The sequence below is a fragment of the Vulpes vulpes genome, chromosome 3 (assembly GCF_048418805.1).
Source record: "Vulpes vulpes isolate BD-2025 chromosome 3, VulVul3, whole genome shotgun sequence".
Taxonomy (NCBI): Eukaryota; Metazoa; Chordata; class Mammalia; order Carnivora; family Canidae; genus Vulpes; species Vulpes vulpes.
Window position 1 is genome coordinate 11,617,029 of NC_132782.1, and position 25,167 is coordinate 11,642,195.

Consider the following 25,167-nt stretch of genomic DNA (forward strand, 5'->3'; position numbering starts at 1 on the left):
TTTGTTGTAAAGGAGGATGAAATGTATCAAGAAAATCCTGCCTGGTCAAGAGTAAATCCAACAGGAGGTGCTGGTATATATGCCAATTAATACAGTTCCAGGAAACACAAGTGATGGTATAAGTACCTCTCCCCCATCTTCCTTCATGCAATTGAATGTTCAAAAGATCATTCATTTAGCATATCTCTGCCCAAATTACTGCATGAGCTCAATAGCACACATTTTGGGTCACATTTGAGTTATACAATAAGCTTTGGTTATTTTATAGAAAAGGGAGGGGGCAAATGAAATGATTCTATGATGCTTCTTTCTCATTAGAGAAAAACCAAGCCAATAAGAGTCAATTGTAAGAATCAAATATCTTTTTTCAATTCACAGTTTTTAGTGTAACAAAGTAAATTAAAACATCCTTTTAATCTGGGATGGAATTTGCCCCTTTAAGTTGTGATCTTGTGTTTCTCTGTTAATTTCAAATTTTAAGAATTCTTGGCTGATGAAACTGTTATATAAGCAGAGGCACCATTGTTCATTGTGTAATGTGAGAATCAGATGCTCTGCTGTAATTCTCTTGTCATGTCACTGACAGAGAGTTCCAGAATTTATTTTTTATTTTTTTGGAAAGATGGGTATATTTTGTAATTTGTTTTAATCCTAAGATAATTTAATGAGTGTTGTTCTCAAATTAGTTACTACTTTATTTCTATTTTTTTCTGCATGTAATAGAATAAAATCACCTCTTGCTTCTGTTTGTCTCTGCTAGTAGGATAATGTGTTTAAAAATTCTTTTCAACAATCATTAGGATTTTACATCATCTTTTCTTATTTTACTAATATTCGTTGACAATGCTTGGTTAAGGCCAATTTAGAGAACTAAACTATAAAACTATTGCTATGTATTAACATGACATGCTTCCCAAAGACGGTTCTGTTCCTGTTTGCAGACTTAAAAATTAAAGCACGAGATGCTAGAATAATTCACCAAATGACCAAGGTCATTTAAGACAATAGCAGACCTGGAAAGATTACTACTATTTCATGATCATTCTGTCCTTTTCTAGATCTTTCTAGTTCTGTTGTCCACCTTTAAATACCTTTTATAAAATATTATTGGACTAAATAGGCTTTTACATTTAATATGTTAAGTTTATAGACTATGGTCTTTCCATGGGAGGCTTATTATTTTGCCGGCATTTGTTTTAATTGCTAGTTATTTCTATATTCCTTGTGTTTGATTATTTATTCTCCTTATTGTAAATTATTTATTCACATGCATTCATTCAAACTTCACATACATGTAGTTTTTATTTCCAATTTCACACCCCGTGCCCTCCCTCTCCTAAGAATTTGGAAGTAATTTAGTTTTCTGCTGATTCTTTCCTTCCATTTGGCAACCATTTTATTTCACTGTTTTTGAAGTGATGCAGTAAAGGAAAAATGGCTGCCTTTTGTTTATTTCCTTGTACATTAACATGATGACATCATCAAAGATATTAGCTAGAATGTACATATCTTTAAAAACCTAGAAGCACATCATAATATAAGAGCACCGTTTCCCTTTTTCTTTTAATGCCCCAAGGTTTTGTGGCTTTAGCGTAGCTCTTGTGTGCAGAGGAAAAAATGAACATGAGCATTTTGGAACAAATACATTAAAATGGTGGCACTTAAAACATAGCTAAATAGTTTTCAATGTTAAGAAAGGCCCACCAAAAGGCATTTACTTACGTCACAAAACATTCTAAATCAGTGTTAACCCAACAAACAAATATTGTTAGAACGATGTTAGGTCATTGTATACAGGGACTAGGCTATTTAGCTACACTTGCCTAGTCTGGCTTAACATTATTTTTAAAAAATTTCAGTTGACAACAAAAATTTTAAGTGGGAGTTGGTTCCAGAAAATAATTTATTAATGGAAGGCTTAAGCAGGTATATACGTTTACTCATTTTAAGATTACTGTATTATTTACAAACACTATTAAAATGCACTGTACGTCTAACTATACAGAAAATTTATTTTCTGGTCTTCATTTATGGTGCTTCCATCCTTTCCTTCTGTGCTCTTTGTTGCACTTTGCATGTATCTGTCATAAAATTTCAACTGAGATTAGCAAGCAACAAGCTTTCAATTACCAATTCAATGTACATAGATTATTAAAGAGATAAGAAATTGATTTTTCATCAACTTCCGATAACTAAATAGCTTTTTCATTTGGAAATCCACAATCCATTTTTGAATGGGAGGAAATAATTTTAAGCAATTACTTAATTATTAAAAAAATTTTTTTAGATAATCTGCCTATACATGTGTATGTATATACGTATGCATGTGTGTACATACACACATGTACATATGCACATATGTGTGTATATATTAATTCAATATCTATAGAGCAGAAAATTCCTGTGAATGTTAAGTAGTCAGCTCTGAAACTACTTGTTAACACTGAAATCAGATAAGGTAAACCATATGCTTTATTGAGGTTAGCTGTCTAGAATAAGTTACTGCGATTTTAAGAATTAATATGAACCACATGTCCTTTAGATCTTTAAATTGAAATCTTCATTGTTCTTTTAAGTCAGCTGTTCTAGGAATGTGTCATCTTTTGAGAAGATAAATTAATCACCTACCTCATTTATATACATCAATAAGAGACTCGCCCTCTTATCTACTTTATCAAAAGTAATTAGAATAACTCTATTTTTATTCATATGTAGTATCTCTCAGTGATTGAAATTTTCATTGAGGAGATTTTCAGAGAAACAGCCACTTGTCCTTTTAGAGAATAACCTCCTCTAAGAAAAAGAAACACCAGCAATCTAAAGGTTAAAAACATACCGTCAAATCATTCAGTTGAGCAAGGCTCTTTAATAACATTTGTACAAAAGTACTTGCAGAAAGCAGAAGGTAGAAAACCACTTTTTGCTAGTTCCCTTTCCTTAAATTATTATTCAGCCTCTTATTAAAATAAAATCTAGTTAACTTCTTTTGAATGCCTGTTCAAACGTTTTCCATAATAATAATAATAAAAAAAATCTTGTGAAAGGATTTCCATAAGTCGGGCTGCATTAATGACTTAGAGCAGCTTCATAATCTGTTATTCCTTCCTCCTAGCAGACCTCAGCTGATAAAAATATCCATAGACACAGTGAAGTCAGTGGCATGCCTGGCTTTCTCAGACAAAACTCCCATGTGATCACATATAGGCAGCCTCAGTGAGGCTGATGCCGTGCAGCAAGCAGTAGGTAATGAGTCTTTGTGCAGAGTGAAGCTCTTGTCGCTGAACAATAAAGCATACGGTACCAGCAATAAAACACAGGGCTGGCAAATTTAAGAAGATTCCGCTGAACCAGGAAGAACAGTGCCTTCGGTGATGCTGACACATATTATAAAATGATAATCAATTTATTTTGGATTCTAATGAATAAAGAGTGCAAGGACTAAGGCTACAGCTATTTGAACAGGTCAGTGATTTTATAAATTACTCCAACACTTCCTTGTGTTTGATTGGATTTAAATGAGGATGGGCTAATATGTGTTTTCCCTTAAACAAAAACTTTGCAAGATATTCGCAGTGTGTAATATGAAGGATGCACTTGAATTGACCCAATGTGATTAAATTGTTGCTGTAGTCAGATGTGATAGAGAAATGTTTGTTTGAATCTAGTAAACTGAAAAGTTATTTATCCTATTTAAAAATTTATGGGTAAGAAAAAATTCATCCAGTGATTTCTAAGCTTCTCTATATGCAGAAATAATAGAAGTCAGAATACTACTAATAAATAGCTCAAATAAAAAGCTCCAGATTTATTTTTCCAGTGTTAAAAAATCCTGTATTGCAATAGTTTACATGTCCTATAAATTGATGATATATCATTCAGATTTTATTGATGTCTTTCCGTACACAGCAAGAGGAAGGTTTGGCATATTTAATGATTTAAATGAAAAATTTCTAAGTAAGAAAATTTTGAAACGTTAATAATGCTACTATTAGAACAATGCATTTTATATTTAACTACCGTAATATATACCTATATTGATTTGTTGTGTGCCTTTTATTTTTCATCTTATGTTTCTTTTGATAGGTGGAAAATAAATACTTCCTAAAACCTTTTATTTTATAGGTATCATTCCCTCACTAATGGAGAAAAACAAATTAGCTTAATTTTCAAAAGAAGAATGGATTAATTTTGTGATGATGCATATTTCCATCGACTCACCATTTAGAAAAGAATGTGTGCCTTCATGTCTATGTAGAAAAATATGTACACACATGACCTTCTGTATCTAGAAAATAACCACTTCTTAGGTTTATGAGCAATAGAGAAGTTTATGTTTTAAATAGAGAGATTGCTGTGTGTAGGAAGACAAGGGAAGAAATAACTCTAGCAAATAATAGCACAACACTGAACATCTTTGCCAAAGACAGACAAGCATTACTGCTACATGGATCTTTAAATTTCAATGCACAGTTTAACTTTGCTCTACATTTTTACTGCTGTATTGTTTGAAAGGCATCTTGGGACCTAAATTCTTAACAATTAATGTCTTGGACACCATTTAGGAGACGTTCGTCTTTAAAACACGAGGGCACATTTAACATTTTATAGAATTACTATCGTGACTTCCTATATTTGCATAGTAACTAAAATACATCTATGCTTGTAAAATGCTCTTTAAACCACCACCACGACAACACAAAATACCCTCTGTCCCTGATTATGCATGCAATATGTACGCCAGTGGGAAAGAAAATAGCTAGGTCTCAAAAACAAGGGAAGTTAATGAAATTTTTAAATTGGTTTTCCACATGTATTTAAATGAAGTATTTGACTATTTGGGTTTCCTTGGTTACCAGAGTTGCTGCTGACAGCTTCTTTTGGTGGGGAGGTGGGGGGGGGGGCTGATGCAGGACTCTAAAACAAAGAGTTAAAAACACTTATCCGTTAATAGACCCGGGGTCTGGCTGCTGGCAGCCCAGGGAAGCCGGTGCCCACTCCCCATGGCCTGCTGCCCCCCTCGGGTGATTCAGGTATTGGGGCCCGACTGCAGTTCCAGGCTCCCTTACCCAGCATTCCGTTTCAGCTGCTGGAGGGCTGCCTGAACCTTATGCAAATGAGACCAGCTCCTGAAGCTTTGACTGCAGAAGCGAGGGGGGTTGAGGGGGGCAAGAAGGGAGTTCAAAGGTCACAGGGCTGGTGGAAGGCTGGAGCAGTTGCCTGGAAAAAAAAAATGCACTGAGCTTCTCTGCAGCAGTGTTTTTGCAGCAGTTAAATGAAGTGTGCTTTATTTCTCAGAGTGAAGATTTTACAGCGTGTGGGCCATAGTGGTTGAAAGTGCACGCAGGTATGGTGACAGATCTCATGATGCGCTGACTCTGTCCCTGGGAGAGGCCTGGAGGAGGACTGGCTATTTTAATTCATTGTGGAAATGGGCAGGGTGTTCTCAGCTCTCAGTTTCCCTTAACTAGTTTATTAAAGCTTCTTATTGTTTTGTTTTGTTTTCAGTTTGAAACATGGGTGTTTTGTTCCAATGGCATAATTTCATGTTAGGACGAAATTGAAATTGGGGGGCCTCTAAATCATCCTATTTTTTTGGAAAGTTTCTCATGGCACAGAGAAGCCTGGGTTGAGACATCTAGATAAATAAATATCAAGACTTGCAACTTTTACAGGATTTTCCACATTTCTAAGAACTGTATTTTAAATTAGAACTGGGTTCACAGCCTAAGACTCTTGTGAGGTATCTGGAATAAAATAATGGAATTCTTTTGTTCATATCCCACAAGACCTCATAAGGACAGTTGTAATAAGTTGTATTTTCATTTCATTTTAAGAGAGGGTTTCAAAAAAAAAAAAAAAAAAAAAAAGAGGGTTTCAGTTTTGATAGTGTTCATTCTATATTTTATTGCTAAGCACTGTATCAAAGAAAGGGTTTATTATTTGGGGGTTAGATTTTTTTAAATGCTTCTTTAATTTTTCCAGTTGTTACTAATTTTCTTTGGGATTTTTTTAGACAATGCCATTTTGAACTCCACATGTTCAACTTCCTATGACTTTTCCCTTCAGTTAAGTCTGGATTGTAAAGTGATTCTCATAAATGTCACAGGCAGGGCAGAAAGTCTTCCTTTTCCATGCACAAAATATCACACTTTGGTAAAATGTGTGATTACATCATAGTAAAGTCTGACCTGTACCAAACAAACGTGTACTCACTTTTATTGTTCATATTGCTTTATTTCCAAAACATATTTTTAAATAAACTTAATTAAAGCAGCATGATCAGACTACATTTATCCATATCATTAAAAATTTTAAATATATCAATTCAGCAGTTAAAATGTTGATGGGGAAAAATGTTGTCTAATTTGCATCAAGTGTGCATCTGTCTATATTACAGGTTGTATGTGTATGAAAATTTATGTTGGAAAGATGAAGAGACAAAATAATGTTTAGTCATGAAATTACTGCTTTATGCTTTTTTATTTGCATAAGATCTTAAAATGAATTCTATGAAGCTTACATACAAAGAGCTAATACATATTTAGATAAACTTAATTACTTTCTTTGCACTGAAAAGAGGGCATTAATTTTATTATAATGATTAAGACTTGGTAGTTTGGCAACAATATCTTTTATTTAAAAATGGGGAGGTGGGGTGGGTAGAGGATGGAGCAAAACAAGAGGCTAGCGTTTAAAACAGTGAAGGACAGTTATTTCAAATATTTATGAAATCCCTTTGTGGTAGTCATTTAGGGCCAGATTCTTAACCTTTATCACTTCGTGGGGACATTATGACATTTATCCCGGATCCTGAGATCAATTTGGGAAAAGGAATTCATGTCTTGTGTGAGTTTTTTAAAAATGCAAAAACTGCCCTTTTCTTCTAAACTCTCTTTTGAAACTTCCAATAATGACTGCAGCTAAAGGGGTATATTTTAAATAATTTCCTTCTTGTGTGTGTTGAATGGAATATGCTGTCTTTTGGTCCAAACACCATATTTGTAGACTTTTGTTTTACGTATATATAAATGTGTGTGTATGTGTATGTGTATATGTGTGTGTATAAATATGTATAGATACATTTTACATATGTTAATATTACAATATATATGATATATATTATATACATATGCAACCAAATAAAATCTTTCTTGTGGTCAATAATTTTTAATTGAACAATTTTGAAACACAGAAATTTTTTATTTTACTTCTACCTCAGGTCATGCCCATAGTTTGGGTCTACTAACCTCTGTGTGTTTTCTAAGCAGAGCGCAGTGATGAGGAAAGAGCCCAATTTAAAATTCATTTAGGCAATCCAATACTGTTAACTTTTAAATGCAATCACTACCACTTAGCACATTCTGAATATAGAAATAAAAACACTACAGGCCAAAAAGGAGACTCTGTGAAGGTTCTTGGAGAAAACTTGGTAATAGACAAATGTGAAATAAAGAGAATTGTGCTTCCGTAAGCCACAAGAGAGCTATATATGTCCTGCAGCAAATTTATGGCTTTGAATATCCTGGATAATTTATGTCTCTATGCAAATTCAGTCAAAACTTTGAAGTCTTTTTTGCATTAGCTTGAGCCACACTACTTCCATACAAATCTCAGCAGCCATGTACATAGTAGGTTCACAGGCTGGATATTTAAATGTATATAGAAAAATGTATTTGTGTAAGTGCAGTTCTAATCAAATTTGTAAAGTAAAAGAGTAATATAAAAACAAATCATTGAAGGATATGCAGTTAGTGTACTTGAAGAAAGAGTGTTATATCAGATTTCAAAGGAATCTTTAATGATTTTTCAAAAATTAATTTCCTGCTTTCTGATTACCAGTCTGTCTTTGTCATCACTCAAAACTAGAGACCAGATTGTAAGCTTGGAAAGGATTTTAGGGCAAATATGTTTTACTCAGTCTAGCAGTATGGAACATCGTCTAAAACCTACAAATAACTGTTGTTATCTTAAAATCACATGTGTAGGTTTTACGTTGTATTATCACTATATATGTCATTCTCCTGAGCTTCTGGTGCCTATAAAATAAAAATGAGAGCAAAATGACTTATAATGTATAAAAGGAAAATGCTCAAAATAATTGAGTATTCAAAACAATCGCATTCTTTCTTTCTTTTAACCTGGCATTTCTTAGGAAACAATCAAAATAAATGGTTGCATTTTTAGTCACCTATTCTAGAATTTAAATAGAATTGTATTATTTTTATCAAAAAGTACAATAAGATTATAGTTTTTTAAAGACTTACATTTATTCCATATTATTAGACATGTGGCAGTGCTATAGTAATACTTTGTCTAGGACAGTTGGGAAAGAATCTGCACTAAATAAACCAATTTTCCAAATAGGTGAAGTTTGTAACTTTAATGGCCAGCTTTTTAAAATCTTAATTACTTTCATGGAAGCAAAATATAGAACTATCATTCTGCTTCATTGAGCAAGTGGAAATCAGTTTAGGCTTTTCTTCATGGCATAAGAATCATTATTCCCACCATTACGTTGGACTTATTGGAAAAGATAAAACTGCTTCCCAAATGTTCCCCAACATCAAATGGTGTTGCTATTGGATGTTTTTGGTATACAATTGTACAGGCTTTTTACATATTTATACACTTTTTATAATTTTACTGTTTTCTCATATTTCTACTTATTATTTTTTAATAGTAATTGCTCTTCATCTGAGAGCAATTTAAAAATGAAGTGTATACACTGTGTTTTACATTAAATTCTAAGTCTTTTAGGCTTTCTCAGGCAAAGGGAGGGAGATAAACATCCCTCCATACTTTTCCTATATACTGAACTTCCAACACGTGCACATACATGGTATAGTAAGCACAGAAACATTAAAAAAAATCTTAGTTTGTCTTATATTCAGGATATTGAAAATCATGTTTGAACTCCAGTTCTTGTTACTACAATGAGAATCTGGAATATTATACCATCAGCAGGAATTTGAACCTGTTTTGTCCAATAGGGACAAAAAAAATCATACAATTAAATTAAATGGTATCCCTGAAAATAACAATGATTTTAAAACACAGATGATTTTAAAACTTACAAGTAAAGGGGACTATTGTTTAAAACGTTCATTAAGCCCCAATAACTGTTCATTGCCATCTTTATCGATAGTCATGCTGAGTAAAGCTATAGCTAAATGGAAGTTCAAGTGCATTCATGAGGTGTTCGTGTTTACATCTAATTATCTGCAGTCTCTCAGAGAAAGCAAAAGTAACTACAAGTAGTGCTCTGCCAGAAACTGGTTCCTTGACCAACAGTGCCACTTTAGCATGCAATGCATTGGTTCACTCTAAAGGGGTCACAGCCATTGATGACAAGAGGCTTTATATTTTTATATGGTCCATCTTTTGGTGCATATGAAACAAGATTTTTTTTAATGTTAACTGTTCTCAGACACTTTGGAGTTACTGTCATCCTTCCCATTTCCACTAGGTGAATAGGTCTTCTCATACACTCTGAAGATGTGAAGGAATGTTGATTCCATGAACTTAGTGTCAAAGATGCTCTGTAAGAATGAGAGCTAGTCCAAAGTACTGAGGTGGGGTGTAGAGGGTGGGAGAAGCTTCCTATTCTGGTCTTCTTTTTCCCATTAGCATTTTAAAGAGCCTGAGAACTACTTCAACAAACCTGGGTAATTTTGTTCAATCCAATAGTGATTTATAAATTAAGGGAATTCATGAACAACTAAACAACCAGGAAAATACTGTGTTGTTTTCTTGATGGGTAAATGTCTTTATTATGTAGTTTCTTGGGTAGGTGAGTTCAAAGTTTGAAGAGTGTGAAGAAACTGAAGAGGATAGTGCTTAGGAGCTAAGGTTTAAATTCCAACCCTGTGTCACTTCCAAGACATGGTCTGCCCCTCAAATCCATGTGGCCTTAGACATGATACTTGAAATCTGTAAGCCTCATCGTCATCTGCACAGTGGGGTACATCATCTCTATGTTCTTTTATGAAAATGAAATGACATGATGCATGCCCGGCACATAATAAGAACCTTATAAATGATATTCCTATCAATCATAGGAGTTGATCCCCCGGTGCTGCTGATAAGGCAAGTTCAGCTTAAGCCTGTAGTTACAAAGACTCCTGATGAAACATCTTCGATTTCAGGAGATGAGGAAGAGACTTGTTTTCCAAAAACAGAAATCCATGAGCAGTTTATCAGAGATTATACCTCCCTAGTACCATTTTCTATTCAGATGCAGCAAGTAGAGAAGGCAGGCACCAGTCATCAAAGTTCAAGCTATATGTGGCTTCATAGATACCTTGAATCTTTCCAACTGGAAGCACAGTCTCCACAAAAATCCTCACATATGTTGTGGCAATATGTACTTTTATGAGCTCTCATTTTATATCCTTTATTGCTTTAAAAATGTTCATCTATGTGCCTTTGCTCTACTTTTCTTTTCCAAATTTCCATGTTGCCTACAACTGAGATATTAGTCATTCACCTCAGCTCCATCCAGAATTTCTGTCTCATCCATAGACTATGGACTTTTCAATTACGGAGAGCACCTGGCGCATATTAGATACCCAAGAAATGTTTGCTGATCCAATGGTGTTATGCAGCATAAAGAGTCTGATTCTAACTAATGAGTTAAAAGTGCTAATTTCTCTGATTCATGAAACAATCTCTCTGTCACAGGTTTGCTGTTTTAAAGTTCCTGTAGACCAGAATGATGTTTAGAAATATTGTATCAACTGATGTAGTCATAAGGTTTTCCAAAAGAAATTCAGTAGCATTCCTAGAAGTGCTTTTTGATAAATATACATGGGTAACAAATGTTGAATAAATTGAAGGGGAGGAGGGTCACAGCTCTCTGCTTTTGTAATACTTGGTGGAACTTCTCTAAGTAGTGAGTTTCCAACTTTTAGAAGATTGCAGGAGTTTGATGGGACTTCTGTTATGAACCAGTTTTAATCAGTGCCAGTCAAACCTTCACCAGATTTTAGAACCCAGATATTTAATCTTATACTCTATATCATTTGAACTAATTGCTCCTTAATGCAATGTTAGCTGCATAGTTGAAAAATTTGTTCTGTGCCTGAGGTAGTAAAAATCTATATCTTGCCTAAGGTGGGGATTCATTTTAAAGAATGTTCAAAGTACTTTTTTCAATTTATTATAATTTTTAAAATCTCCTTTATTTTTTGCACAGTATCTCTGGCAGGATCCCAGTGCTTGGATGGGTATAGTCTTAAAGCATGGCCATATATTACCCTGATGTCCACTTTAGACTACTTTATGAAGAAAATGTTTTCAAAGTTCTTTTCCCTTCAGACTATTCTGCTGATTCTTTTGTGGAAAAGGGTATCACATCCCTACCCCTTAAATACCATTTGATCTACACTGGCTTGTCTACTTTATTATTTAATCAGAAGCTTTCTAAAAGACTGAAGAGAAACTTCTTAAGTGCTAAGGAGAAAAAAAAAGATGTTGTCTTTTAGTCTTGCAGTAATAATTGTAAATTCCTCTACGTATGTGAGGTCTTTTTTTTTCTCCTTAACGCAGTAAGTCTTGCTATTCGCCCAAGAAATCAGGCTAAGTACTGTTCTTTAGTCTTAATAGCAAGCACATAAAATAAATTTTTCATTGGCACTTTTCTTAGAGTAGGAAAAATAGGCTTACAATGGGCACTTGATCAATTTTCAACAGTTTTAAAAGCTTTATCATTTTCTTGGTTTGTTTTCTCTCTTCCTGCTAAGTAAAAGAGTTAACCTGGAGGTGAACTTTAGGAGAGGACTTTGGCTTCTAGTTCACATGTATTCTGGTGCCATCTTGTCAAATACTAACTAGTGATCAATGTTTAGGGTGAAGAGGCATTAAAAATCAAGTTCTGTCTTTCTTACATTGGTACTAATCTTAAAGGCAGGTAACGTGGGAAGCTTCTTGGGGTCCCCCAGCCAGAGAGTCATAAAGAGCATTTTTACCACTAGTAGGTAGATGAGCCATTGATCAGCAAGGCCTTTATCAGCAGGGCCTGAGTCAATTTAGGCCCTTGTCATTTGCATATAGTGAGGGAAGAGGGTATGGAGAATTAAGAGGCGCCTGCCTTTGATGGAGGCCATGGCTTTTATCATTCACTACCAGGTATGGGGAATATATTGCATCAGAGCCTATTCTTACCAGTTATGTCTGCCCCTTATTTTGATACAAGTAGAAATCGAGACCCAAGGAGGTAATCCTCTTACTTAAAATTAGACCATTTGTTAGTAGCTGATCCAGGATTAGACTCCAAATTGATGACCATTCATTTACTGAGCAAGCACTGCAGTACATATTCAGTCCATGAGGAACCTTACAGTCAAGTGTGAGAGAATGGCAGGTAAGCAAGCAATTATGGTAGAGTTTGATAAGTACCACATGCTGTCAGTGCAGAGAGGTCCCTTAACCTACACTGTGGTGATGGTCATGGAATACTTTTCAGAGAAAGGTTGGGTCAGACATCTTGGGAAAATTATCTAGATTCCTGAAATCTTAGTTTCCCTTGTTAAGATTGCCTTGCAAAATTTGGAAAACAATTGCATACAGAGAATAGGCACAAAGGATCTAGCCCATAGTAGGTGCTCACTAAAAGCTGACTGGTCTTATATAAATGGAACAAGGCAATCTTAACTACAATTTCCCCAAGACAGATGCTATTTTGAGGAGATTATACTGCAACCTAGAACCATTTACCAAGCCACAAAGTTCCAGAGGAGGTCAGTTTACAGTGGTTGTCTTAGAGAAGTAGGTGACAGCCAAGAGAAGAATGAAGAAAGCAAGCCCTAAAATTGGTATGGAATGTCTGCCTTGAGATTAGGCCTTTGGGCCCTTGAGATTAGGCCAAGTAGGGCCCTTGGTGCGACAGCAGAAGGAACCGAGAGCTGGAAGGACCCTTGCCCTAGGAAGTGGATGGCCCTGTTGGTAAAAGGAATAGGAGGCAACAGACTCTCAAACTTCTTTGATACGTTTAACTAATATTCACAATGAATCACTTCTCCAGTTTCTGGAGATCAACCAAAGCTAGGGGAATGGTGTAAATCACCAGAGCAGAGGTTCTTAACCACGGAGTCCACAGATGGATGGCATGCAGTTGTGCTTATGTGCCCTATTTTTCCCCTATGGAAAGCATTCATTTCTTTCATCAAATTCTCAAGCTGCAAATCTGCAAGCTGCAAAAATGTTGAGATCCCAAGCACATAAAGTGACTCAGACCTTTAACTCAAGGTCACGGGCAACTCTGGCACAAGGAATTCATACATAATTGGGGAACCCTGCAATCATTCCTCCAACAAAAATATTCATTAGACAGGCGTGCCCCTGGGGTTCTTGGCCGAAGCAGGCACCTGGGCAAGAGAGGTGTATTTGGCCAACTTGCGCTTCTCCTGTTGGCAAGCCACCAGCAGCATTTTTCACATTGGAGGTGCCCCATGGAAACACCTTGCAGGATGCTACCTTGTGAGATGGCTGCCAAATCCCTATTCTCTTGGCGGCAGATATGTGCATGTCTTGCCAAATGGGTTAAATCAGAAATGGTCCTAATATTGTGGAAGAAGATATCCCCTCTTTTTTTTTTTTAATAAGAGAGCTGCACAGTTCTGAGAACATGTTGAGTGATAAGTGTTCAAGGCATAGCATCTGATGCCAGCTTCTTAAAGTAATGACTTTTCTTATTTCGCAGAGACTTTAGTCCACAATCAGTGTTTGATTAACAGACTAGTTAGTGTCAAGGCAGTAGTAATGTCAGTATTAGGGCAGAAAATCACAGATTACTCAAACTCACGGCTTAAGAAAAAATTGGGGGTGAAAAGGATTTAATACATTTAATATGATTAAGATCATATCCCGGTAGGAACACATCTGGATAACTAAAGGTATCAGGCTAAAGAATTCAAAATAACACAGTATGATTTTTCTTAGCTAATCTCTGCTTTCTTAAATATTGGAATAAAACCTATACACCATTAATTGAGCAACTGTCCTCTTCATCCTCTATCTGGCCCAGTAACAATCTGGCTGATGAAGTGTGACATTGTGAATAATCTTGCTTTTGCCAGCTAGGCTTTTCCCACCTGCTATCACAGATGAGCCACACACCGGTATTTTCGTCAACCTGTTTGCAGTGCTGCTCAGCTCATCATTAATCTGGTGAGGCAACCACAAGAAACATCAAAACTGCTTTCTATTCTGAGAGAAAGTAAAGAAAAGTAGGTTTGTTTTTTCTATGCAATTTAATCCTAACATTGGTGTTTCCTGGGCCCCAGGCCCATCACTGTTTGAAGCAAGCAAGCTTATCTTATCGAAGTCTTTGCAGTAGAATTTTATCATAGTTTTTTAGCTTTGAGTGCCTGTTGGAAGAATTTGATGAGATCATAAAATAAGTGATTTAGTTCTTTGATTAATCATGAAGAAATGTCCTCCCTGTCATGTTGTAATACAAGGTAACGTGCCCCTTGATGTATGGCACATCACCAAGACACCACATGTCCCTGTGAATGACCCTTGCAGTTAAAGATGAGCCTCACTTCTGTTAACTACAAAACTAGCAGGGAAGTAATGCAAAGGATAAACCCAGGCCCCAGGGAGAAAGTGAACGTTGGGATTCCAGATGCAACCCTTTTTTACCTCAGAGGGTACCATGTAAGGCTTATGGTCTCAGCAGCTTCCATGGAATAAGGGCCTACCAGGTTAGATGAACTGGGAACTCAGAGCTCACCACTCTTTTTTTTTTTTTTTTTTTTTCCCACCTGGCCAGAGAAGAGACAGCATCTCACTAAAAGACCTCCTCGTTCTCATAGAAGGAAATTCTTGCCATGCCAGAATTACTTCCTTTTAAATTCACTTCTTCCTGCACCAGTGATAGGCCAAGCCTGTTCTTAACCTATTAACCACTACCACCTCCCCACCTTTTTTCATTTGTTTGATAAACTCATGATTCATCCTAATAACCTTTCAAGTTTTACTTGCTGAGTTTCATCTGATTGGTAAAGCCCAGAAATATTCATGTTTGGTAGCTCCAGTTGATAAGTGGCATTTCTTATTTGGATGGTTTTGTTCATTTCATAGTCATTCTTCTTTCTTCTCAAGAGGCAAGTGCTCCCCTTAGGGTTGTCAGCAGAATTGCAGGATGCCTAGTTACATTTGAATTTCAGATAAACAAAAAATAATAAGTACAAATATATCTTGAAGGTGATTTTTTTAATCTAAAATTCTAATTTAACTGGGTGCTCTGTATTTTTATTTGCTAAACCTGGTAGCCATAGAGTGGTTCTACAAATCAGATAACTCACTCCTCAGAATTTGGGGATTGATGATATTCTTAAGGCATATTTCTGTGATAATTTCCTTACAATACAGAGCAAAGCATTATTAAATAAGGACAGAGTAAAAGAAGAAAATGGGGTTAAACATTAGATGAATATAAGTGGGGTGACAAGAACTCAATGAGTCACCTATGAAATCTATGAGATTTTTACACTGTCAGAAGATCCCAACAAATACCCAAAGTTAGTTTCAGTCATTCTTCCAAATGCATTAAAATGTACATTTCTATCCAGCTCCTTGTTTTGGCATTCTTAGCGAAGCTCTCCCAGTTACTTCAGTCTGCATCCTTCTGGCTTCTGATAATTTTTTCCAGAAATACACGAAACAAAAGAAACGCACTTATAACCGTAAAACATCTAGTGTAGTTCATTGGTATTTGTGTGTGTGTGTGTGTGTAGAGATTTGAAAACATTACTTTTCTATTACTTTTTCATTAAATGTACTCAGAGGCTTCTGAGCAATGGTTACATCTAATAAAAATTTAAGAACGATAGTATATGTTAATCAAGAATAGTGGCTATCCAAGATCACAAGATGCTTGTTGGAGTTTTATAATGAAGTGGTTATTAATTAAATTTTGCAACAGAAAGGGCATGAGGGTGCAGGGAAAGGGGAAGCTGTCCAAGTGGAGAATTCATAGACTATACTAATAAATGAAAAAAGAAGATAAATCAGTGTCTCTTAGACAAGGAGAGAACATTGGCTTTGAAATGCAACTGAACTTATTCAGGCCTCCAAGTGAGATTCTCTGGAGTAGTACCTAATTGAGTGGCTCTTTGCCTTCTGGCCATGCAGCTGAGTGATCAAAGAGCTGACCCCTGACCCAAGATGGGCTAAAATGTTTCTTACCCCTTGAAACTTTAAACTGTGAGACACAGAAGTTGCTGGGCTCAAACTTGCTGACGGTGATGGTGGTGCTCTAGAGGAAAGATCAAGGAATATCTACAGTCATAATCCTAGAAGCTATCCTTATTCCTGCCTTTCTTTAATTTTGGATTTCAGCTCGATCTTAGATGGCATGAACTAGTTCAGTATTTTTCCAACAGATGTCTGTGTGCTTAAGTTAGCTAGAATTTGCTTTTGGGTTACTTGCAAGCAAAAAAAAAAAAATTGTATGACGTTTCGAGGTCAATTTCATCTTTCCTTTTGATTCTCATTCAATCAAAAATGCCAGATATTTTGTTAGGAGGGATAGAATGGTCAATGAGATGAGCATGCTTTTTGTTTTGTGGAGTTTCAGTCTAGCAGAGTAAAAAAGATTGATAAAGTAATTAAAGTATAGAAGGGTTTCATTCATTCATCAACAGATATTTATTGAACACCTATAATATATAAGGTACTGTTTCTAGACCATTGGTACAATAGTAAATAAGACAAAGATCCCTGCCCTTGTATCTCTTAGCAAGGGATGAAAATGGTCAGCAATAAACATCAAATATATAAATAAGTAACATGGATTTGGAAGGTGGTAAGTGCTATGGGAAAATAAATTAAAAAGGAGATTGGAAGGAATGTATATCAAAAGGCCTGTAGGCCAGGGAGAAATGGCAGGTTGGAGAAACTGAAAGATTATGAGAGCTAAAATAGTGACAACAAGGCAATGGCTCAAAACGACGCTGAAAAGGTTAGCCAAAGTAGATTGCTAAGGACTTTATAAGCCATTTTAAGGATTTTGAACTCATCCTAAGACAATCCAAAGCCACTTAAGAGTTTTAAGCTGTAGACTGACATGATAAGATTTGCATTTTAGATTTATCATTCTGCTTGCAACCTGGAAAACACATTGAAAGCAAACAGTAGTAGATAGGAGAGAATAATTAGGAAGCTCTTGTCCTAGTCCAAATGAGAAATGGTGACGCTCTTGACTAGCATATGTTTCATGAATTGGAAAACAGTAGCTGTGTTAAAATGGCTGTTATTGAGGCTTAGACTTTCGGCTTCTCATATTTAGAACAAATTAATGCCTGTCCAGATTTATCTTCTGTTCTCTGGGCTTTGATGCTATATAAAGCCAATTTGAAATGTTGACCACTTTTTCATTGGCTTCATATCCAAGAAGTTTCATAATGTCTCATCTTTAGGAACAAAAATATGATAAGTGTATATTTAAGGAGCTGTGGCAGCCATAAGACAGGGATTCATTCTACTCACTTGCATCTGTACCTAACTAGCCACATACTGTCATCCTGAAATTCTAGGAAAACCAATACATGATGCAAACAAACCAGGTATATACAACTCCTTTCTTAACAGGGCCTTCCCCCTGAGTTCTTGTATTCTTTCCTCCCTAGTGAGATAGTGTAGATGATGTAGAAGAAAACCACATGCTCATTTTACCACTCCACCTTTGGATTTAGATGAGTGGTTGTATTCCTATAAACAATGGGTCATTTGACTCTCATAATCTGTTGTGACATCTTGTTGCACTCACATAAGTACTTTTTAAAGGCAATGGAACTAAACAAGTGCTATGTTTCCTTGCTGCATTTAATAATACTGGTTAAATTCAGCACTTAACCAATATCATGGGTATATGTTAAGGCTATGCCCCTCTGTAATGATTTGAATTTTTGATTTCCAGCTTACATACTAATCCCAAACTAAGTGGTCAGATGTCCCTTCTTTCTTTAGAGCTGTGTCTAGCTCAGGCTCTTTCAATCTCAAAGATGAAGACAGAAATTGTATCTAACCTGCAACTTCCTTGCTTCCCAGTCCCAAATGTGATAACAAAAAGAAAGAGAGATTTTTCACTTTCCTTATCATCCCTCCAAAACTTTCCCTTCTTATTCCTAGAAGAAGAGTACTGAGTACCACTTTTTACAATATTGGAACATGGTTCTCTGTGGTCTAATTGAATGTCCTTGGTTCTTGAGAAATCTGCCTTTCCTAAAGATGCTGGGAGTGATGGAATGGGGAAATAGAGCTTAACGGTATGGTTTTTAACTGTTCTCGTTGCAATGTCTTATTATAAAAATGTACTTTTTAAACATGGGTTTCCATCTTGTATTACTTTGTGTCTTGGAGTCTCTCCCTCATGAATTACTTTGCATCTTGTTTGAAGTGAACCATTTTAAAATTTATATCCTGTCCTACTTTTATTTCAAGAACTTTACTTAAAATATCTTTTTTTTTCTCTTACCCTGCTCAGATATGCATGAACATTTTATGCATTTCACACTCTTTAAGATAGAGAAAATAATATGCTAATTTGAATAGTGGTAAAAATCAGAGTCAGAATAGAGATTTTATTCTCAGAGAGTGGACATTGCAATATCTTCATATGGCTATCAGTTACCTGCATTGTTAATATAAGTCATGCAAAAGATGTGGATTTGTAACACAAGGCAGTAGAACATGAATTTGGGAGTACTCTCAGTGGGATGAAACAGCGTAGTGGATATTTGCTCCTTGAGGGCAGGTAACGTGTTCTACTCCCTTTTGTATCATCTACTCCACTCAAGGAGTCAAGCATATACATACCACTTACTCAACATGTACTTAGATGAGTAGATTGAAATTAATGATAAATACTTATGAGACATCTGGTACTCTACTTAATTTTATAAGAAATCACACAGGGGATGGCAAAAGAAGAGATTTTGGCCAGGTTTTCAGTACTGAGTTCTGTCACTCTAGGGCTGGTATGCGGACACCCCAAAGGAAGGAAGAGCCCAGGAAGGGAGCTGCTGAAGAGCAGACTGGAAACGAGACAAGTGGTCCTCCAATTTGAGTATGCAGAGTGCTAGGCACTGCCTCCTGGGAGTTTCTGATTCAGTAGATCTGAAGTGGGGCCCAAGAATTTGCGTTTCTCACAATCCCCCCCACCAGGTGATGCTGATGCTGCTAATCCAAGTAGCCCACTTAAAAACTACAGAATTAGACCTTGGAGAGCTGGCTCAGCTGAAGGACTGGGGCAGACTGCTTGCTGTGTGATCTGCACAGAGGAGGGTGGGGCGATTTCAGAGACGTCTGAGGGCAGTATCTAGAATAGTTTTAAGTCTTGCTTCCTCTCAATCAACAAGACTGATGGCTACACACTGGCAGGAAAACGAGAGAATGGTTTCATGAACTCAAATGAGAGTTAAAATCAGCTGACATAAATGAGATGGAAGTTAACCTAATTTAGCAATGTAAGAGCATGTGCATATATATATACATATATATATATATTTAAGCTAATTTATATATAGGTAATTCCCTGAAATATCCTTACACTGCAAGGAAAGTTTATGCTCTTTAGCTGACTATGCATACGTCAAGGTAAATGGGGAAGGTGAAGAAAGGGCAGCCCAAGGAGAGAGGAAAGCCCATTCATCCTAGAGAAAGCATTTAGGAGAAACCACTCCCACCCATCCCTCTTCCCACTCAACACCATCTCTCAGGTAAATAGCCTTAGGAAGTTTCTGAAACCGTGGCAAGGGCTTCAGTAACCAGGTGTCCTGGGAACACATCTCATCTTATTGCAGTACTGAAATGGAAACACCCTAAAATTTAGAACTGATTTCATAGGCTTTGTTGTGTTCAGCTAATTAGGTTCTTGCATTTTAAAACTCAGACTATGAAGTTTTTGCATACTTATCTGTGTTTCTTTCAGAGGAATTTTGTATAAGGCAAGAAACATTTAGGACTTTGAGGAAATATTGGCATTTTTTTCGTTACAGAATTTCATGGGTTCAGGTGGATTTTCTCAATTTGCCAACAAAAAAAAAGAATAGAGACATTACACTATAATGAACTGCATCTTTTTAAAAAGCACATTTTGGTAACCAAATAGTTGCTCGTATTTAATTTAATTTAGTTTTTGTTAATTTGAAAATATTTTTTAAAAAACTGCTTAGTGATCTTTTCAAGGAAAGGCTCAGCTCATATATTAAACACACACACACACACACACACACACACACACACAAACGACTCTGGAGACCTTGGCTACACATCTAGCGGTCAAATATTTCAATGCTTCGTTGCTCCCGTTCCTGTTACAGGTACATGTGACAGCGCCGCAGCTATGAGTGGAATTTTAAAGAGGAAGTTTGAAGAAGTTGACGGCTCCTCACCCTGCTCCTCTGTGCGGGAATCAGATGATGAAGTTTCCAGCAGTGAAAGTGCTGACAGTGGGGACAGTGTCAATCCATCCACTTCTAATCATTTTCCCCGTGAGTACTGAAACCATACCAGAAGCTGGTTGTCATCTAATGCGGCAGTGAAAATAAATGTCATCTTGATCATTTTTTTAAACCTTTATTACTAGTTCTGTTTTGTTTTTGTAATTGATATAAAAACAAAACATGATTAAGAGGCATCAGTAGATTTATTTGGACTGCTTTTGGCAATGGATTATTTGATGGTGTTAACCGACTGACTCAATGGAAAAATAGTATTTTATTATTAATAATTTTTAAAGGAAGAATCCTACTGAGAGTAGATGGGGATAGACAAGTCTAGGCACAAAAATGTATCCCCTCATAGCTGAAAACATATTGGGGGGGGAAGAGGAAGAAAATGGATGTATTTGGGAGTGGAAGGTCAAGGTTATGATGAGAAAGAGCTTGCCAACCATGCATGAAGAGACGAGGAAGCTGCGAAACTCTTCCAAGTATGCAAGTGCATGCAGTTGATACTTCTTTCTGCTCATTCTTTTATCCTTTATCCTCAAGAATAATATTTAAAGCCCACAAAGATAAAAAAGAGATGTATGCCTTCTCATTGATTCCTTTTTCTGCCACACTCTAATGGTAGCCTTTCCTGTCAAGAAAGGTATTATGAGTTTTGCAGGACTGATGAGAAAAATTCTTAAAGTAATACAATCCACAAGCTAAAAGGAGTAGATTAGTAATAGCTAAACGATCTTCTTAAATTTATGTTTTCCACAGGAAGATTTTACTATATCTTGATACCATAGTAGATAACGAGTCTTCATTTCTCCATTTTTCAATTAAGTGGCTGATTTTATTAATATATGATTCTGTAACATAGGATTGATTTTGGAAATGTGACCACCCAGAAAACCAAAAGAATTAGCAATAGTTTTAAAGGGTAATAAGGATCTCAATAAAACTGATGAGTATGAAACAAACATACTAAAACCAGAAGCATTCCTTTAAACAGGCAAAACTAATAGAAAATATAATGAAAGGGCAATTACAATGATCATAGCAGATAAAAAAAACATAAAATATTCAGGGACATGGTTATTGTGTAATGTGGGAGATCTACAAATACATTTATATATGTCATGATGATATGAGGTGAGCTTGTGTTTTTGATTTAAAAGAAGATACATGTGTACCTATTTGGTCTTATATGAAGAGTGATAATAGCAACAACATGATCATCTGATGGAGTTTCATGAGAATCAACAGAGCAAGTGAGATAATATACATGAAACAACTTTGTAAAATGCTAAGTACTAAGAACATGTTATATTGAAAATTATGATCATAGCTAACATTTATTGGATACATGAATGCTCCAAAAGCTTTATATACATTATCCCTACTCTTTTTATCAGTTCTGGAGGTACCATTACCTTCAGTTTAAGAGGAAATACCCGAGGCTCAGAGAGGCTAAGCACCTTGCCCAAGATCACATACGATTTGAGCCTAGATACATATATATATGTGTGTGTGTTTCACTTCATAGTCTTTGCTTTTTTCCATTACCTCATGCTGCTCCTTACGTGTGTAATATTGGACATATCTCTAAAATGTTTAATGTGAATTATAAAAGAATTAGATGAATTAGTAAAGAGATAAGTTATGTTTCTGGATATAAAAATCATTATTAAAGCTTTCCACATTAATCTATACATATAAGCATAATGTCAATAAAGTTCTCAGCTGCGTTTTCTTAGAAGGCAATAGAATGACAAAAATCTATTTGGGAAAATAAGCTAATGAGAATGTAGGTTTATTTTTAAAAAGAAGCTATAAAGGTTGAAAAGTCATTCCAGACCTCAAATCATAATAGAAAATGATATAATTTATCTTTTTTGATACTGTGTTAGATCTAGGAAAATATAGAAAAATCTCAACATGTTATATATGTTTAATATATAAGAATAGAGCACTACAGAGCAATGACAAAGGAAAAAATATTTAATAAATGGTTGTGGTGTTGGAGTTTGAGAAAGAAGTAATTTAGATACACATCTCACAACATAAGCCAAAATACACTCCAGATGGATTAAATAATTTTTTAAATCAAATTATGGGGATATCGCTTATTTGTCTTTGGTAGGATCATTATCTGAGCTTTGAAGTAACAAAGTCACATTGCAAAATATTTATGATATATTAAATGTACTATTTATTATATTTAATTTAATAAAAAAACACATGAATTTTTAGATAACCCCCAAAGACGATCCACACAATAGGAAATATGATTAGCAAACATTTTAAAGCATTTAACAATAATAATAACAATGCAGATTAAAACAATACTAATGGGCTTCCATTAGTATGAAGTCACAGAAATTTCATCTCTGAAATTAGAGCTCTTCTCTCCAATAAAAACTACTAAGACCTGAGTGTCGGTGAAAGTCACAGTATAAATCACATGTACGTACGTTGTAACTAATGACAGTGAAATTTACAAAGCACTTGGTTAATACAAGAGCCACAATATTATTCATAAATCTGTACTTTAGATAGTTTACCTAAAGGATGAAACATCAAAAACAAGAAAAAAACTGCAGAAGTGAAAATGTTGGTGATTAGTGATAGTAAAAAATGGGGGTTGGAGGTGGGGAAGAGAAAGATAAGATGTTTAGGAGCAGGGAAATGCTCCATTAAGTTATAGTGACTTACACAATTGATTTTCATGATAGTTCTGAAGACCTTATGACAATTATGTAAAATGTTCATAAGATAATGTTAAGGAAAACGAATATAAAATTTCACCTATACCATCAGGGAAAACTGATGTATGTGTAAAAGCGAGGAATGGTATAACCGCCTAAGCACTGATAATGATTTGATTTTTCTGAGGTATTAAAAAAAAAGATAGATGAATTTCAATACTTATTAATTTTCATCTCTATTGATATTTTATGTCTCCCACAACAAAAAAAGCTTTAAATTTAAACTAAAATGATGACTTTGGTTCAAATTGTGTTTATGTATGTGGACAGCAGTTTGAAATGGCATAATCAGCTAAATCATGCAATACTGCAGCTAACTAGTAAAAACTTTTATAAGTTATGTCTAACAGAATGATTTTTCTTATTAAAGAAAGTAGACATATTTTATGATGTTCAACAAGTCATCAAAATGTGAGTGCCTGACTCTTGATCTCGGGTTATGAGTTTAAGCCCCACATTGGGTATAGAGATTGCTTAAAAATAAAATCTTAAAAAAATTAAAATACGTATTAAAAAAAAGTTCTCAAAATCTTTCAGCTCATCACTTATTATCAGTGGTAGTTGGCAGTGTGTTAGTTTACTAAATTGCTGATTTAACTGTATTAAGTGAAATCTGACAGATTTTTCATAATTTTTAGAGATAATTAAATTATTAATTTAAAAGTACCTTTTTCAATAAATAGTCTGCTTAGTTCACTGTATTCATGTTATGGAGAGGGAGAAAAAATAGGAGGGAAAAGCACAGAATCAAGAGATAAAAATTCTACCTAGAATATTTTTTTGTGTGAAAGACCTGAGGATGTTAACTGATGTGAGAAGAGTAGTTGAAAGGGTTTCTTGTTTCTAGAAATGCATTTCAGATTATTCACTTGTCCAAAAATTTATGTACAGGTTTTTAGAAAATGTTTGGGGTTGTTTTCATCTCAATTAAAGTATGTACTTAGCCGCAGTGGTCTTATCTGCATGTGAATCTATGGATATAAATTTTTAGGAATGTTATTATTGGTGAATTCTGTTTCTTTAGCATTTATCTCTACTTTCAAAAAAAAACTGTCTTAGAGTAAAGGATTTTTGATGACTTATCAAATTTGTGTAGCATTAGGAAACCAAATTTAGTTTCACATTGAGATTTTTTTAAACATGGTTATTTAAATCTCACCCATCATGAGCTCATCTTTCAAATTAAAAATATCCCACGTTCTCAGTGCTTTATAGGCATAGACATATTGTGTAGCATAACATTTTGTTGTCATTACAGATACAGGCATTGATAAGATTGTTTGGTACGTGTCAGCAGCTGTGGTAGTAAAAAATTCCATGCTATTCTAAGCTTTCTGTAAGGATACTCCATTTGCAGCGCATCACATTGTGAAAGCTTCAAAATATAAATCAATAAGGGAATTATGCCTTTTTTCCACGGACTTCTGAGTTTTGCTAGGCAACTAGCATGCTTACCAACGATCAACCAAGGTCATATCTTGTACTTCCCTTGAGATAGAAGCATCTGGATTCTGTATTGCTGTGGAACGCTTTGTTTCATCAAATCCCTGTGGTTCTATAGCCAATCAGCCTGTACTGGAGCACTGTCGAAAGGAAAGCTGCAGTGAAGCTAGAGAGGAAGGATTTTTTTCCTGCCCTCTCAAGGTTCTTGGCGCTTCGCACAAGTAATGAGAAGCTGTGTGATGAAACATCGCCCCAAAAGCAACACATTATTTTTCCTGAAACACTGTTTCTACAAATAAGTGTAGAGAATTCAGGAAGTAAAAATATCAAGAAGTAAAAGGATAGTTCTAAACTGCACGTGGAAGCAGGTAGTAGATGTCTTATATAAAGAGGGATACTATTTTCTTATGGACAAATCACTTTCACATTCTTGGGTTCATTTGATATCCCAAAATTGTTGTGTGACTAGAAGCTATTATTGTAGCCATTTTTTAAAAGTAGAAATTACCATTCAGAGA

The 25,167-nt window shown here is 35.3% G+C and overlaps 1 protein-coding gene across 3 annotated transcripts in view; it reads left to right on the forward strand.

Moving 5' to 3' along the window:
• Positions 1–25,167, forward strand: part of CSRNP3 (cysteine and serine rich nuclear protein 3) — a 189,354-nt gene that overhangs the window by 97,002 nt on the left and 67,185 nt on the right. For 2 of the 3 annotated variants that reach the window (XM_072751810.1, XM_025994290.2), the window contains one exon: positions 20,328–20,498. In XM_072751810.1, the coding sequence (XP_072607911.1) occupies positions 20,328–20,498 (171 nt within the window). Of the gene's footprint in view, positions 1–3,124; positions 3,463–20,327; positions 20,499–25,167 lie in introns of those variants that run through there. The other variant, XM_072751812.1, reaches the window with a different exon arrangement.